A 17,715-nucleotide genomic window follows, 5' to 3' on the forward strand; every position below is an offset into this window, starting at 1 on the left:
GTCCACAAACAGTTTGGTTACAAACATTTCTCAAAATATCTTCCTTTATGTTCATCAAAACAAATACATTTTATACATGTTTGTAACAAAATGAGTCAGTAAATGACAGAACTTTCATTTTTGGGTGAACTATTCCTTTAAACAGGTGCACAATGGATTTCCAGTGGTGGCCGGAGACTTCTTTCCCAAAGAGTGTACGATGCGAAGCCCGTCATGTGTGTGGCTCATCATGTCAAAATATGTGTTTGGCGCATCATGTGTACCACCACGTAAAAAAAAAAGAGACACTCACATTTGCCAGAACCTCACTTAATCTCATGTGTAATCAGAGTTTACTTAAGTGAGTGTTTTGTGAGGTAGGTATTTTGAAATGACGAGCAACACATGACTCTCCGAACACATTTTGAATTCGCGCCCCTCGTAAGAGAGGTCACAAGCAGCCGCTGTTGACTTCCATTATAGGAAAACAAAATAGTAAGTCACCATAAGTCAATGGTGCCCAAAAACGGTTTGGTTACAAACATTGCTCGAAATATCTGTTTGTTCAGCAGAACAACTATTTTTTCCAGTTTGTAACAACTTGAGGGTGAGTAAATGACAAAATTTCCTTTTTTGGGTGAACAATCCCTTTTAGTATCCACAAGCATAAATTACGACTGTAGAATTTCTTTATGCAATGCAATAAATGACATGACACAAGTGTTGTGTGTTATAGGCATAAAATACCAATTTATTAATTTGCACAATAACACAAATATTCCCTGCAGGCTAAAAAAGGGGAGATTTTTTTTAAAATGTCACAAAGCAATGCAGCAACTTGCGGGGCATCCGGGTAGGAGAAACTCTAGGAGCGTTCCCCAGCAGGTCAAAGGAAGTGCCCACTATTGCTATCAGACAAGTCACACAGCTCAGAACACGAGAATAGAACGGCACAAAAAGCTACACACACACACCAGTAAGAGAAACAAAAAAAAACAGAAATTAAATTACAATACACATTTATCAAATAACAAAGCCATTTATATCAAATAGGAATTAAAAAAACCCATCATGCTCTCTTTTAACTGGGCCAGAGAGAATAGGTTAAAAAATGGTTAAAAAGAGGTAATCCTTGTGCAGTGAACCCTCGAGGCCAACCACATGCAAATGTGGAGGTGCCACCAGGGCTGCGCCACAGCACTGGAGAGCCCGAGAGCAGAGCGAGAACAAAACAGCAGGTGACATGGTACTTCATCAGGTCGATTGATAAAGTAAGAAAGGGGCGAGAAGGTCGGTCTCAGCGGCCCTGCGATTGAAGAAAGTACCTCGTTTGGGTTGGAGCCCCTGAAGACGGACATCTTCGCCCCTTCAACGCCCATGCGCGTTCCTCATTGAGTTACTGACGTTTGGAGGAATTTTAAAATCTTGTAAAAGAGACCGGACAACATCTCTACTCAAAACAGTCTCACTGTATCGATGTACAAAAAGACAAACCTCTCCCGTTTCATAATAAATATTTTCTTGAGAGATTAGGACAAATACTCTGGCATGCAGGCGAGCACGGTCTAAAATTTGAAATCCACAGAGCTAAAGAGCTAAGTCCACCATATGCACATTCCCATTGATTGATACAAGCAAAATAAGTACATAAACACAAACAGCAATAGGAATTCAACCAACAGCCACGTCGACGAAAAAGTATTACAGCTTTTAAATGCTCGAAATTTTGGGTTATATTGCTTTGCAATGATATCATGACTGGAAACTTGAATTAATGCCTATAAAGGACACACATACACACATACGACGAGATATTCTCTGGAAGCTGTGACATCAAAGTAACCTATATATAGCATTTAAAACGTCCAACGTTTAAATCCAATTTATTGCATGTGATGCCCTTGCCCACTTCATCTTTCGTGGGGCCAGCGTCCACGCCAGCGACAGGCTGCTGCCGCTCAAACTCATTCATAGCAAACCTGCTGCTTTACGGATGGTTTATTACAAAAGGTTTTCTGTGAGCTGCCCACCTGACGAGGCGTGCACGCTGGAGACCCGTCGGGACCTCACCCGGTCGCCCGGGTCAGCACGGTGCTTAGGCAGTGCTTATGCTCATGTCATAAAATGTATGGTGTCCTATATTTTATACGTAACGAGAAATGGTTAATTCAGATTTATATTATAGATTCAAGTTCATATACACACACATTGAAGTAATAAACACACTTTTAAGTGTAAAATTCATATAACTGATGACGAACATCGCAAACATCCTCCCACAAAAAAATTTCGGATGTCACTTTCTTCCGCTATTTGACTTTAGCTAAAAACTTCGAGGACAAACCAAAGCAATTTGGGTCCTTGTTATAATGGCCACAACGCTACAAGAAATTAAGCTGTATATAAAAAAACACATCTCAGTTTACGACTAAATTGACTCCTGGTTACAGAAATGATTGCTGACGAACGATCAATATCAACATGAACGACGATACGAATGATTAGCTACTCCAACAAACCGTTAAAGTTTACCACAAAGAAAATAACTTTTATATTAAACTCTTACAAATCTGATTTGAATCTTATGTATAAATGCATAAAAGAAGAGAGGGAGAGTGCTGTATGTTGCAAGCCTAGCCTATCAGACGGTACATTAGCGCCTCGTCCATGACTGTGCAATGGCCATAACCTTTCAACCCTGTAAAGTAACCATTCAAACAAGACGTACATGTTTCCAGTCAGAATGGCACATGTACAGAGTCCTGTTTGCCCAGGTCCAACCGCCATGGGTAATGCTACTGCTACACAAACCTTCAGCTTATGAACGCCTGTAAAATCATCAAGTGGAATATGTTTATAGACTTGTAAATAGTTTATATATTTTTATATATCTGTGTGTGTGTTAATATAAAAGAGGCATTTACAGCAGTTTGCGCCTAAATTTCCCTTTAAAAGTCAGTGGCCTGCCATGAGACATGAACACACACGCATGCATACAAACACTCACACAAGCACTTCAAACACAACGGGAAAAGGTAATGGGCATATATACACACACACACACGCACATACACACACAACCGGGTCACCTCGTTTGTAAAAGACTGAGAGGAGAAAGTCCAAATGCGATCGTAAAAAGAAGAAAATAACAAATTCATTCTTTACAATCACCCCCCCCCCCACTACGTGCAATCCCTGCCCCATCCAAAACACATGTGACAAGATTCAGCCAATGGCGGCTTGAGGTAAAAGTAGACAAGAGTCCAGCTTAGCCGAGAGAGCCGGAGCTGCCCTGACCAATGGCGCAGGTTTGCTCACACTCAGTGTATATTACAAATTAAAAAGACATTCAAAATTAAAAAAAATCAACGTTAAAATGGCTCAATTTGACTTTTGTGTGCATTGGAGGCCAGAGACCTCTCAGTGCAGGACTGCTGGTAGAGGTTGGTTCTTCTGAGGCCGACCGAATACAACTGGACTCACGTATGGCCTTCTGGCTTCAGGACTGCTTTGCTGCAGATGAAGACGCGACAGAACAAGGAAGAGAGAGAGATAGAGAGACAGATCGTAGAGGGAGTGTAGAGGTGCGTCTCCTGCTGGCTGACATCAGGCGAAGTACATGGTGTGCTGGGTGTCATAGTGAATCTGGACCGCCTTAGCCAGGGCCTGAGGGTCTCGGCCGTTACTCTGTCCTGATACGTGACTGCCCTCGGCACTGCAGACAACCAAGATAATCAACGTTTATTAGTAAACACCTTACGAATTAAAGGAATAGTTCGCCTTAAAATAACAATTGTCATGATTTTTAAATCCTTTTGCGTGCTTTTTTGAGAGAAAGACGTCATATGTGACCATGCTTGTGAAAACCCAACTAAAGTATTTTTTGTGATTTACCGTTTTCTGGGTCAGTGACAAAAGATGAGAAATTCAAAAATCTTTTTACCCGTTCACTGGTGCTTTCCAGTGAGCAGGACACCTAAGTTTACCTCAATGATAATCTATCACGACAAACTATATATTGTTGGAAAGGTCTAAGAATGTAGTTTTCATATTTCAAAACATTTTAGCAGTAATAATAATGCAGTAACTGTAATTTATTCATTTGTGACAAGAGTATGCAGCAAACCTCACAGAAAACCATTTTCATTTAAAAAATGTTTACAAATAAATGTAAACTGCTATAAAAATATATTTTTTCACCTCCAGACACTTTCGTAAAAAACTTTAAAGTGTCTTCTTTAGAACGAGACCAAAATTAGGCTTATAGACCAAAAAAAATGCCAGAGTTATATTAATTTAAAGGTCTACATCACCTTTTCACCACCCCCCAACACTCAAAAAGGCTGCGGCAGTTAAAGGGTTAAAAAAACTTGAAATAAACCTGATGCCTGCTTTTAAAACAATGCACATAGTGTATTTATGTTAATTTTATGCGATAAAAATTACATTTGCACCATTTTTATGAAAGACTGAATGGTCCTGAAAATGTCAAATGGTGTAACCGCCAATTGCACCAAAGAATGAGAAATATTAAATATTTTATCCACCTTGATGGCATGCAAGCGTAAACATAAAAATGTTTTATTAGTTATATCTAAATGTAAATTTTCATGCATTTTTGTAATTTTGGGCTGACATTTGCTGAAAACAGCTGTGTTCTAAATAATCTTTGACAAATGTTGTAAAAATGCATGTAAACAAAATCATATTACACTAAACTAGATCATTATAATTTATTTCAAATTTTTTAATGAATATATTTATATTTTCATAAAAAAATACTAGTTACACCAATTGACACAGACTTGTTACACCACATTGACATTTTTGCAATTATCCCCAAATATTCTGTCAAAATTAAATAAAACCAGAAATTTTAGACTTTGTGCTCAAAAAAGAGAATGTATGCAAGTAATCAGCAAATTTATTTTGAAATTTTAACCCTTAGTTCACCCAAAAATTTAAATTCTGTCATCATTTACTCATCCTCATGTTTTTATAAACCGGTATGAATAAATTTTTTTTAATGAACACAACAGAAGATATTTTGAGAAATGATGGTAAACACACAGCACAGCAAGTCCAATGACTTCCATAGTAGGAATAATAAATATGATGGAATTTAATGGGTACCGTCAACTGTGTGCTTACCATCATTTATCAAAAAATTTTCTTCATCATTTAACACAATACTTCCAAATTATTTTTTTCCTACTATGGAAGTCTATGGTCACTATCTGCTGTGTGTTTACCATCATTTCTCAAAATATCTTCTGTTGTGTTCAACAGAGAAAATAAATTCATACAGGTTTAGAACAACATGAGGATGAGTAAATGACAGAATTTTCTTTTTTGGGTGAACTATCCCTTAAATTGAACCATAAGAACACAAAATAATTAACGTCACGTCATTGACCCTTTACGTAAAATCAACCTACATAATGTAACAAACATTCTGTGAATATATAACTTTGATATCTTTAATACTGACTAAGACTATGTAAAAAATTGAAGTCAATGTGAAGTGAATTTGATGCTCCTAATCTCATAAAAAGATTGAGATTTCACAGACAGGGTCACATTGTATGGCTTAAAATAAAGTTGTATCCTTTAAACCCCCGCATAAATTCACACAGTATTGTTACAAACCTGTCATGGTCTTTGTCCACTAAGTGGTAGCGGGCACGGAATGCCACAAGCCGAGCATAGTAGGCTGGTGCAGGGATAGAGACGGAGCGAGTGCAGCGCACGTAGGTGTGGCACAGCTGGTAAGTCAAGAGCTGGAGTTCGTCGGCCGTAAAACAGTTGTCATCCCACAAGACGTGATAGTGAGAGGGGCGGCTTGTGCCCTACGGAAGGCAATAATCGGTTATTTATCCATCAATGTTAAAGGCAACTTGTACATGTGCAGGTGGGACAGAGGTCTGACTTACCTGGATACCAGCGTGGCTGCAAAGATAAAAGTCAAACTCTGAGGGGTGTGTGATGGTGCTGTCTACCGTAGTGCCTGCTGGGACATTGCCACTCTTTCCCACCTACAGAGGTGGAAGAGACATTTGGACACTTTGCACATTGAATGTGAATATCAAACACAGTGTCCTAAGCATGTTCATATATTATGACGTTAGAGACCACCTATTATCCGATTTACGATTTCCTTTGGTGTGTTAGTACACGTTATCTATATGCTTTATTGTTTTTCAAAGATACCATGTAAACTACCATGTAAAGATACGCATGTAGTTACAAATATGAAACTACATGTTCATTATAAATGCATACTGAACTGATGCACTAAACTGCAGATCCAGCTAGAAAGCCTCTGAATCTTCAAAACTCACCCGCTCGGCTTTGTCAGAGCAAAACAGTCGAGTGTGATGCCGTTTCTGCACTACAATATAGGTGATTCCCGGCCTGTAGTCCTCCTCTAGGCTGATGCATGCTTTCCTGATGGCTATCAGCTCCGGCCACGCAACCTGCACAAAAACATAACTTTCTTTTAGGACTGCGAAACAGCACAGGTGAATATTCATGTCCGAATCTGCATACTCACCTGCTTCATCTGTCCCTCAGACACTCCTCCACGGTAATAGATTATGCGTGTCGGCTTAAAGCGGGTCGACTTGTAGAACTGAATGAGCAGCTCTCGCACCATGTTCGTAAGGTCCTGGATGACCTCCTGGCTGAAAAGCTGTTCCTGTGACAGGTCCTGGCGTGAGGTCTGCACCCGCACAGTGGCACAGTAGCGACTGGGGTGGCCGTCCATGCTTCCTACCACAGCCGCGATGGATGGCTTCTTCCCATCGCCCGCTGGGGGGTGAGTGACGTCTGCCCCTAGGAAGATGACCGGCTGCTGGAACACCGAGGGCCTGCAGACAGAACGCAAATATAAAACACAATAGGAAACGGAATGAAATTGAAATTTTGACAAACGCAGTCTTTTCAAATCAAAGACTTATTTTAAAACTGCCTGAGATTGTTGCTAGGTGACAAGGGATTTTTTTTGAGAGTAGACTAAAAATTAACATGATATGCATGCAGTGTGTGGGCCCCACTCATTATTGACATTTGAAGGTACAATTTGAAATCACAATAGAAAACTTGGTTTTGATTAAACTCATAAACCAGAGAGGACATTTTATCGTTTTCTTTGTGTACCTTTGAATGTGATCACTTTCAACCCTGTCTGATAACCCACCTTTGATGTGGCACCAGCACGTTGTTGATTCCTCCCAGTTTGGCGTTGATCTTGAGGCAGAGATTGGACAAAGTCTGAGGAGAGGTCTTCACCACGTTCTTCACCTGCACGCACTGAGTGGCCATTCCCAAAAGAGTATCTCCCACACGTTTGACCTCCGCTGGAGAAACACAAAATCAATTCAAATCAAGCTCAACATGTTGATGTACCACCACAAGAGAATTGCAAGTCTCAGATCTGGTTGGTTTTTGGTTCATGGCTAAGAAATCTTTAAGGTTGTTCAAAAAGTGTGCATGCATTGCATTATCAAATAATTTTTACATGCTTTTCCAAGCAGTGAGCACTAAATTAGATAGTATCTCTTTACCATAGACGGGTGTTTTCCCAGGCAGAATGACCACAATGAGCTGTAGACCCACGTAAGACATCTTTAGATGTTTGAACATGGGCTCAACACTGTCTGCCCCCTGGGCGTACTTGCAGAAGCAGGGCTGGCCTTGGATGGGCATCCCTGCATCCTTGGAAATCTTGCGAAGCTGGTCGGTGAAACTCCTAATAAATATGCAGAGAGTTGCCTCTTTATTGCAGAGAAATAAAGGCATTTCATGCATTCTGACCTATTAAGAGTTGGATTCCTCATGCTAAACATATGCAAAGGTTCAAAAAACATTTTAACGCATGACTGAGTATTTCTGTGCAGTTTTTTTTCTTCTGAATCTAATGTGCATATAATGTAAACGACGTGAGCATGTAGTGAATCGTAAGTTATCCAGATATAGTGGAATAATATTTTATGTGTGTTGCTTGCTTGTGGCTTTATTTGGAAAGTAGCGGTACAGCTGATCTGTCTTTTATAAATCTGATAAAACTCTTTGGAGATATGAAGCATGCAATACTACTCTATATGTACTCAGGATTAACATGTGATTAACAGATACAGCGCGTGTAATAGGAAACTCACTTGAGAAGATCCTCTCTGCATTGTTTTTGAGGGGCGAAGCAGGCCACAGCCCACACCTTGATCTCAATACCCGCGTAAAACTGCTTTCCCCTCATGTCCCAGACACCCTGGTTGGGTGTTGCCACCGTCTTGTTCTGGGGAGAGAGTCCCTACACTCTTAGTGAACCCCTCGGCCTCATGACGAGTACACACATTACAAAACCTACCAAAGCATTTGTGGCAAGCCTGGGCTAATTACAGAGAGTAGAAAGACCCAATTTAACAGCCCATTAGTCAAGCTTAATTTTTATATACAATAGGAAGCAATGAAAAATGTAGTATAGAACTGCAACAGAAAGTGTGAAGCTATAATAGTAAATTAATACAACAGGCACAACCTTTGTTAAGGAAAGAAAGGCATGAAAGTTTATGCAAGAGTTATTTGAAGATTTTACAGAACCGGCTCCAGTGTTCAGGGATTATTACATACTGTACTCTTAAAGGAAAACACCACTGTTTTTCAATATTTTACTATTTTCTTACCTCAACTAAGACAAATTAATACATGCCTATCTTTTATCAATGCGTACACTTAATCTTTGTACTGCACGTTGTGAATGTGTTAGCATTTAGCCTAGCCCCATTCATTCCTTAGGATCCAAACAGGGATGAATTTAGAAGCAACCAAACACTTCCATGTTTTCCCTATCGTAAGACTGATACAGGAGTAGTTACACGAGTAAGTATGGTGGCACAAAATAAAACTTTTATTTGGAGCCATAGGAATGAATGGGGCTAGGCTTAATGCTAACATATTTAAGAAACGCTGTACAAAGATTAAAAGTGCATGCACTGATAAAAGATAGGTATGAATAAATGCATCTAAGTTAAGGTAAGAACATTTTAAAATATTGAAAAACTGTTTTCCTTTAAAGAGATAGTTCACCCCAAAAATGAATATTTTGTTATTACTCACCCTCAAGTTGTTACAGACCTGTGTACAGGGCATGAAATTAACACCCGACCACGCGCCAAATGCGGGTGGATTTAGCAATTGGCGGGTAACACTGTCAATCTACCAGCCACATTGGCGGGTAGCCAATGCGAATCAGTGATGTGCGGGTCATTGTATAAACAACCCACTCCCGACCAACATTTTCAACTAACCCGCCCGCAATTGTTTCAAATAGTTTTTAAACTCAACCGACTGACCGCGGCCTGAATATCATTAAAATATTTTTGGATGACTCGTAACCGGCACCCGCTCATTTCTTATCAACCTGCGCATATCACCGATGCAAATTGAGTGATTCATTGAGAGGATGCGACTGCTGTTTCGCAACGTTCATGCGATTGGAAAGAAGATGAGGAACTTCTCTGACTACGTTTGGATGTGCGAGTAAGTATTAAATTGTTGGTGAGATGGGATGTGAACGCAATGCTGACATAGGCTACTGTACAATCACAGTTGCACAGATGTGTAGTGCTGCTGTGACGGATCAGAACTCTTGATGTGTAAACTTTAGAGAGAGTTGCGCTACTATACCTTATACTGTACATTAACATACATTTTGCAAATAAATTAATGAAAAACAACGTATGTGCGGCGTTTATGTGGGCAGTTTGTGCCCCCTCTGTCTCTGTGTGCGTGCGCGGGTTTAAGGGGACTCAATAGGGCACATCGGAGAGACGCGCTCCTAAAAGCATGCGTACATAAAATCTTTTTGCTCTTGACAGGGCACATATAAACAAAATTATCTCAACAGTATTCATTTTCTAATAAAACATATCTTTATTTCTTAAGTGTATGTAGCCTATAGAGCAGTGGTTTTCAATCTTGTCCTAGGGGACCCACTGCCCTGCACATTTTGCATGTCTCCCTTATCTAACACACCTGATTCAGATCATCAGCTCATTAAGGGAGAGATCCATGAACAGAACTGGGTGTGTCAGTTAAGGGAGACATACAAAATATGCAGAGCTGTGGGTCCCCTAGGACAAGATTGAAAACCACCGCTATAGAGAGTCAAAAACCAGTCTGTGCTGGTCTTAAAGAGACAGTAACCTCAATTAACCTACTTAAGTCTGTGTCATTAATGTTAATCAAACAACCTAAGACAAAGAGAAATTCACGTTTGTAGCTCTGAAAAAATTTATATTTAATTCATACAATAAAGACAGTGTTATAATTCACTATTCAGGCAAAAAAAAGCTGGCTGGTAAAAAGTCTCTGTGGCAGGTGGATTTCTAAATACACCTGCCACAGTGGCTGGTGGTCAAAAAAGTTAACTTCAGGCCCTGCCTGTGTATAAGGAAGTTATTTGTAATAATAATGCAGAAAAGGGAGTATTGACCATTGACTTCCATAGTAGGAAAAACAAATACAATGGAAGTCAATGGTGCTCAGAAACAGTTTGGCTAAGACATTTATATACATTTTATGTAAATGATAACAGAATTTTAATTTTTGGGTGAACTATCCCTTTAAAAAGTAACTTGCACAATTTTTCCCTACAATGTTTACTGAATTGCTGAAATATATAAAATATGATCTTATGATGCTGACTGTTTCCTTTAGCACAGAGTTTGATATGTAAAGATTGTACTTTGTTTTTCTATACTAGATTCAAATCCAATTGGACATATAAAAAAGGGCCTGAAGACTGGAGTGATTCAAAATAAGTTACAGTAGATGACAGTAAGTTAACATTGCATTTTCAAAGCAAGGTATGAGATATTAGTTACTCAGAATGATCAGTTTATTTCCAGGTCATTAGCAAATCCATGTCAGTGTTTATATTCACTTCCCCATATTCAGTGATTTTGATTTAGTGAAAATTTGTAGCAAAGATCTCATTAGATCATTAGACCGCAGATCTCAAGAGTTTTCCATCACAAGCAAAACCCATCAGGTGGAGAAAAGTTGTTAAGTGAGCAAATTATTATTATTATTATTATTATTATAATAATATCACAGGAATGACAATAAGACCCTACTGGCGGAGAAAGTCAGAATATTTGGATAAGTAGTGAACTGGACGCTTAAAATAACAAGCAACGTGTTAATATCCCGATTTTATGTCTCGTTGCTTTACAAATACGTACTACAAAACAGTCAATGACACATTCACAATGGCCAATTTATCAGGATGCTAAAACCAAATTAGACTTAATCACACTTATCATATTTTCCGGACTTAAAGTCACACTTTTTTCATAGTTTGGCGGGACCTGTAACTACTACTCAAGTGCAATTTATATGTCAAAATTATTTCATATGAACCAAGAGAAACCATTACCGTCTACAGCCACAAGATTCTCGTATTTATGCAATTCAATGGATTCAGTGATGCAGAATGCCTTTGGTACCTTTTTGAACTTGATTTGGCTTATCGTGTTTATATAGCCTATTCAGCCTCCCAGGTATGTTTGATATGCTATTGTGTTCAGTGAATAAATGGTAATATTTATACTTATTTAACCTGCTGTTCTGTGTGCCATTGTTTAATAGAATAACTTGCCTTTCCAGATTAAATGTCTGTTCTTCAGCTTGGGTTTTGTGAAATCATTTTCTAAATAAACGTGACGTATGGTCCAGTGCGACTTGTATATGTTTTTCCTCTTCAAAAAGCATTTTTGACTGATGCAATTTATACTCTGGAGCGACTTATAGGCCCAATCCCATTTCTCTGTCTTACCCATTCCCCTTAGTTTTGCACATTCACGTGAGAGTAAGGGCTTACCCAATTGGCCCTTACGTTCAAAACTAAGGGGTAGGGATAAGGGGTAAGACAGAGAAATGGGATTGGGCCAAAGTCTGGAAAATATGGTAATGTGATCTTATAGAGATTTGAAAAAAAAATAACATTAGTAACATTAGCCAAAACACACCAGTGGAGTCTGATCATCATTCCCTTGGTTAGTCCATTCATCCCACAAAACACACAAGCACCCCCATATACACGCATGCCATTGATCCCAGCCCACCCGTACTCACCATGCACCCGAGCCCCAGTACTCACCCTGCTACAGTCCCTCCCAGTGTCTGTACTCACCCGGCCCCCATATTGAAGCATGGGCGCTGGGAGTACCCGCCCAGTCACCTCTGTCATGTCATTATGTACCACGATGCCAAATTCTTTCAGGTAAGGGTCGGGCCCGCCCACCATGCTGTTGCTTTTGACCTGTAAGGGATTATAGATGCTTTAGTAGGGAAATCACTTGCACACTATGTTGATATATAATGTTTAGCATTTTTGTAGTTGCCAAAGATTAAACGGACATGCAGCAGTTTCCTAGCAACTAGGATGTGACACATTTGGCTGAAGTAAATTGCTCCGCTTTCGAATGTTAAAGGGATACTTCAGCTAAAAATAACACTTTTGTCTTTGCTTTGAAAAAGGAAGACCAGATGTTTATTTATTCACTGGTCATGGCACAACTTTAAATGAGCATCCCAACTACAAAACAATTTAGGATATGTCTACACCACCCACCAGTCTGCTGATCTCTTCCTGTCGGTCTGGGGCTGAGCGGGCCGTAGCTTTGATCATAGTTGAGGTCTGATTATCTGTTAGTTTCTTTATGCAGCGCTGTCCTGCAACTATGTTACAAACCTTTACGAGTAGAGAAGACACAATGATTGCAAAGTCAAAACATTCAATACTGTAAATAAGTCTGAACGTATACGAAACTCTTCATAAGACGGCTCTTACTTCAAGGGGCAGGTAGGTGTGCTTCTGTTCCTGCCCCACCTGGAGGCAGGGCAGATGGGGGTATTTGAGCTGCAGGCTGTACTTTTGTTTGAAATACTGAGCGACTGTGCACTCCATAGCTTGTCCGTTCTCAAGCTGCAAAGGAAATCTGGAGGAAAAACAAGAAACGCAGTCTATTGGGTGTATTTTAAAAGCATACAGATTAAAAGAAAAGAGAAAGGCTCTGCAGATTTCACTTAATCATTGAAATTTCAAAAAGGCACTAACGTCTGATGGCTGGCTGGGCGACGTGTGACATTGCACACACGGTACTTCCTCTTCATCTGACCACAGTGTGTGACCTCCACTTTCAGTCCTGTTCACACACACACAACAAAACATTAATTCAGAAACTGGTAGCAGTCTTGATATATTGCAATATTTCATAAAAAAAAATAAAAAAAAATCACCTCGGATCTCCTTGGTGAACTTGACACGTTGCGAATCTGTAAGGGGCTTGGTCTGCTCGTTGATGTTCTGGATGTCCAAGACCTCACACATGAACTCGATGACAGGCTGGGCTCGGTAGAAGGCCGTGGCCGACACTGCGGTACGCATTTTGAGAACATGTCAGACTCTTACAGTGGAAATACGAATATATTGAGAAGATTTCTGCAGATGAAACCCCTACCATCAATGTTGAGCATCATGTTCCACATTGCTGGACGGACGGACTGATGGAACCCGAACCACACCTCTCTCCCACCGCCCAGTGGGTGATAGTAACCTTCTGGTGGAGAGAAAAAGGAGCGACCCACTGGAGTGTACCTGGATCCAAAAAAAAAAAGTGTCAACTCGTTGCTTGGTTTTTCTAGCATTGAATTTCAATAGGTCTCCGACTGCATTACTTATAACAGCTCTTACATTTAATTTCAGACTAACTAAGAATAAATTTAAAAAATGTCCAAGGGTTTCTTAAATGTTACATGGTGTGTGTGGTCAAGCAGCTGCTACCAATTAAAACCTATCTCCTATAATTGGGGCAAAAAAGGACCATAGAGACTAACCGCATGGAGGGGAGATGGCGAGTGATGACATCCAGCGCCTGTACGGAATCCTCTGGAACCTCGTTCAGGTGCCCGGACAGAGCTTCCAGGAGCATCTGCAGACTTACAACTGAAACCCACTGCAGAGACACCTTGAAGGTCTGATCCTTCCCCTCACCTGGCAACGTCACCTCCAGATCCACCTGCATCACATGACAACCACATGAAACTAAATTACAAACAGACACACAATTTATTTTCAGTGATGTCAGTTCATTTTGCAGACGTTTGATTACCCGGTCTCTTCCGATGGGAAGCGGATGAGCCGTGTACATGTTCCTCTTGCCATCATAACCAGGCTGCCGGTCCCCAAAGATCTGCATCTTAAAATGTCTGACCATTGTGTCCACGACCTCTCTGTGAAATGTAATCATAAAAACATTTTTAGTGATTTTATGAAACAAAATATTCGGTTTACTTGAACCATTTCTTTAACGCACTCACCTGTTGACCCTGCGAGGTCGCTTTTCTGGCTTAATGTCGATGTCATAATGGTAGACGTCAATCTTGGGGATCTGCACCTGGAAGTGATTGGCCAGCAGGCGAATCGGCTTCCCCACCGTACCCAAGCCGGGCCGGCGTGGTGGCTGGAAGAGAGAGGTAGGGGCAGGCGGGCCTGAAAGAAACAAACTGATTCAGAAGAAAAGAAACATCTTTGTTTTATCACTAAATGCTTGTGCAGTACGTACTAATAGATCATACACTGAAATGCACTTTAACTTCATTAAAAAACACAATGCGGTGAATGGTCGACCTTTAGACAACAACACGGATATCAACAACTTAACAAGACAACTTGACATGCAAAGTCTTTGACCTTTAACCTGTCGATGGTATAAAGCCGACATAGAAGTAACAATAACGGTCAATTGTTAAAGGAATAGTCTACTCATTTTCAATAATAAAATATGTTATTACCTTAACTAAGAACTGTTGAATCATCCCTCTATCATCTGTGTGTGTGCACGTAAGCGCTGGAGCGCGCTGCGACGCTACGATAGCATTTAGCTTAGCCCCATTCATTCAATGCTGCCATTTAGAGATAAAGTTAGAAGTGACCAAACACATCAACGTTTTTCCTATTTAAGACGAGTAGTTATACGAGCAAGTTTGGTGGTACAAAATAAAACGTAGCGCTTTTCTAAGCGGATTTAAAAGAGTAACTATATTTTATGGCGTAATAGCACTTTTGGGAGTACTTCGACTCGCCTGAAAAGTCCGCTCCCCTTCTCACTCTCATAATGGGAGAGGGAGGGTGTTACTGCGCCAAGTCGAAGTACTCCCAAAAGTGCTATTACGCCATAAAATATAGTTACTCTTTTAAATCCGCTTAGAAAAGCGCTACGTTTTATTTTGTACCACCAAACTTGCTCGTATAACTACTCGTCTTAAATAGGAAAAACGTTGATGTGTTTGGTCACTTCTAACTTTATCTCTAAATGGTACCACTGAATGAATGGGGCTAAGCTAAATGCTATCGTAGCGTCGCAGCGCGCTCCAGCGCTTACGTGCACACACACAGATGATAGAGGGATGATACAACAGTTCTTAGTTAAGGTAATAACATATTTTAATATTGAAAATGAGTAGACTATTCCTTTAAAGTCCCGCCCCTCACAAGCCGTCTAGACAAAGGGCAGCGTGTCCACTGCAGTCATCCAGTGACAGGGTCATATGGTGGGAACTGCAAATTACCAAACCCCATTTACAATGTAATTAAGAAACCTGCCATTTCCTTTACAATATAGAAGTATTAAAAAAGGCTTTGTAAATTTACACTAGTTGCATTGTATTTTTGTTTTTAATACCCACTTTTAGCCAAAAAATAAAACAATGCAACTCTCTCATTTTATTTTCAGTGGCCCTTGAGATAAACAGAGGTACAGGAAACACCATGTTAGAAGCTTCAATCATCTCCAAAGAGCGAAGCCCAAGTATTGAGCAAGGAAAAGACACTGGGGCCCAGCAGAGTGACATGATGCACCCCTTTGTCAAACTTTGTCAAATCTCTGAGTGGATTGTAGGGGTTGGGGCCTCTTACAGACCTACACGCTCCAGTTAGCAAGCCAAGCGGCAAGAAAAACAATTGGTAGCCTCCTTTGCCTACAACATGCGATCTGCCTATTGCTCCCCCTTCCACTCCATGAGCTCTGATCATAAAGACATGTACAGCATTAACACAGCTGGGGTATAGAGGATGGAGGAATATGGTATAAGGTCTCTAACATTCATCAAAAACAGAGAGGGCTCTATATATAGGCCACTCAGCTGTCACGCTTCACACCAAGATGGGGTGTCGGACATGAATGCAAGACAGAACAGTAAAGTGGGCAGCTATTACCTTCAGTTCACAATCAGTGTCTCACAGCACTCATTATTGAGTCTGCACTGTATACTAATGCTTTCTATTGCATAATGGGCAAGTAACCCCTGAACAAATAGGCACTAGATTGCTTTTTCCTCTGAGGCAGAGCATCAAACTGCTCAGGATTGATTTGAAGTAAGGCTAGGTCTATAAAAGGTAACTTAATGTTTATTTCTTTTAAACGCCGTGCCAGCTACTAAGGCTATATTCATGGCGAGAATAAAGTCTAATATAATTAAGTTAGATTAGAAAATATGTTTAAAATTAATTGAATCTAAAAATCATAGAATGTATTAACGTTAAAGGAATAGTCTACGCTTTTGCCATATTAAACTATGTTATTACCTCAACCTAGACAAATTAATACATACCTATCTTTTTCCAATGCGTGCACTGTACAGCAAGTTGTGAATGTGTTAGCATTTAGCCTAGCCCCCTAGCCCTTAGACGAAGGGAAACGGCGATCATGGATCACCGCTATTTGATAATAAGGGTATAAGGGTCTTATCTAGCAAAACGATTGTTATTTTTGACAATAAAAATAACAAATATACACTTTTAAAGCACAACTTCTCGTCTAGATCCGGTCCAGCGCGACCTAACGTAAATGCGTAGTGATGTAGGGAGGTCACGTGTTACATATATAAAACGCACATTTGCGAACCATTGTAAACAATAAACTGACACAAAGACATTAATTAGTATCAGTTGACATACAACAACGTAGGAACGGTCCTCATTCTCAACACTTGTAAACACTGGGGCGGAGTTTCGCGTTTGTCCTCTGTGACCTCTTGACGTCATAACGTATTGCGTGGGGTCACGCTGACGCATCACGACCGGATCTGGACGAGAAGTTGTGCTTTAAAAGTGTATATTTGTTATCTTTATTGTCAAAAATGACAATTGTTTTGCTACATAAGACCCTTATGCCTCGTTTGGGATAGTTTATAGTCCTTTGAAACTCCGTTGAAAAAAACTGTTACGTGTTGATTTACGTGTTAATTGTTGGTGTCTATTAATGTCCATTAAAATGAGAAAAATCCTGCAATGTTTTCCTCAAAAAACATAATTTCTTCTCGACTGAATAAAGAAAGACATCAACATTTTGGATGACATGGTGGTGAGTAAATTATCTGGATTTTTCTTTTAAGAAAATGGAATATTCCTTTAATGTTAAGATTGTATACATTGTATAGTACACATTTTACACAGTAACGTTAGATCAGTGTTGTTTTTAATAAGCTTTAGCTTCTACTTGTTTATTTTGCTTGTTATCAGAAATAAACTACTCTAAATTGACTGTTGTTATTGATTCTTTGCAAAGTTTCCACGAAAGCAGTTACTTCTTGTCAAAGGCTGTTACTGCTAAACAATCTATGCATACTGTATACTGCAGGAATAGTCAGAGTAGAAAGGTAGTACGTGAAAAC

The 17,715-nt window shown here is 39.9% G+C and overlaps 1 protein-coding gene across 4 annotated transcripts in view; it reads right to left on the minus strand.

Moving 5' to 3' along the window:
• Positions 1-702: 702 nt before the first annotated feature.
• Positions 703-17,715, minus strand: part of ago4 (argonaute RISC component 4) — a 19,011-nt gene continuing 1,998 nt past the window's right edge. The window contains exons 2-18 of one of the 4 annotated variants that reach the window (XM_065290243.2): positions 14,362-14,533; positions 14,154-14,274; positions 13,879-14,060; positions 13,503-13,639; positions 13,282-13,416; positions 13,100-13,187; positions 12,833-12,980; positions 12,614-12,733; positions 12,173-12,301; positions 8,139-8,272; positions 7,545-7,729; positions 7,178-7,337; positions 6,533-6,848; positions 6,321-6,455; positions 5,913-6,014; positions 5,629-5,828; positions 703-3,694 (exon numbers count right to left, since the gene is read on the minus strand). In XM_065290243.2, coding sequence (XP_065146315.1) covers positions 3,586-3,694; positions 5,629-5,828; positions 5,913-6,014; positions 6,321-6,455; positions 6,533-6,848; positions 7,178-7,337; positions 7,545-7,729; positions 8,139-8,272; positions 12,173-12,301; positions 12,614-12,733; positions 12,833-12,980; positions 13,100-13,187; positions 13,282-13,416; positions 13,503-13,639; positions 13,879-14,060; positions 14,154-14,274; positions 14,362-14,533 — 2,573 coding nt within the window. In that variant the 3' untranslated portion in view covers positions 703-3,585. Of the gene's footprint in view, positions 3,695-5,628; positions 5,829-5,912; positions 6,015-6,320; positions 6,456-6,532; positions 6,849-7,177; positions 7,338-7,544; positions 7,730-8,138; positions 8,288-12,139; positions 12,302-12,613; positions 12,734-12,832; positions 12,981-13,099; positions 13,188-13,281; positions 13,417-13,502; positions 13,640-13,878; positions 14,061-14,153; positions 14,275-14,361; positions 14,534-17,715 lie in introns of all 4 variants that reach the window. The other 3 variants (XM_065290235.2, XM_065290229.2, XM_065290223.2) reach the window with 3 other exon arrangements.

The sequence above is a fragment of the Paramisgurnus dabryanus genome, chromosome 19 (genome assembly GCF_030506205.2).
Source record: "Paramisgurnus dabryanus chromosome 19, PD_genome_1.1, whole genome shotgun sequence".
In the NCBI taxonomy this organism is placed as follows: domain Eukaryota; kingdom Metazoa; phylum Chordata; class Actinopteri; order Cypriniformes; family Cobitidae; genus Paramisgurnus; species Paramisgurnus dabryanus.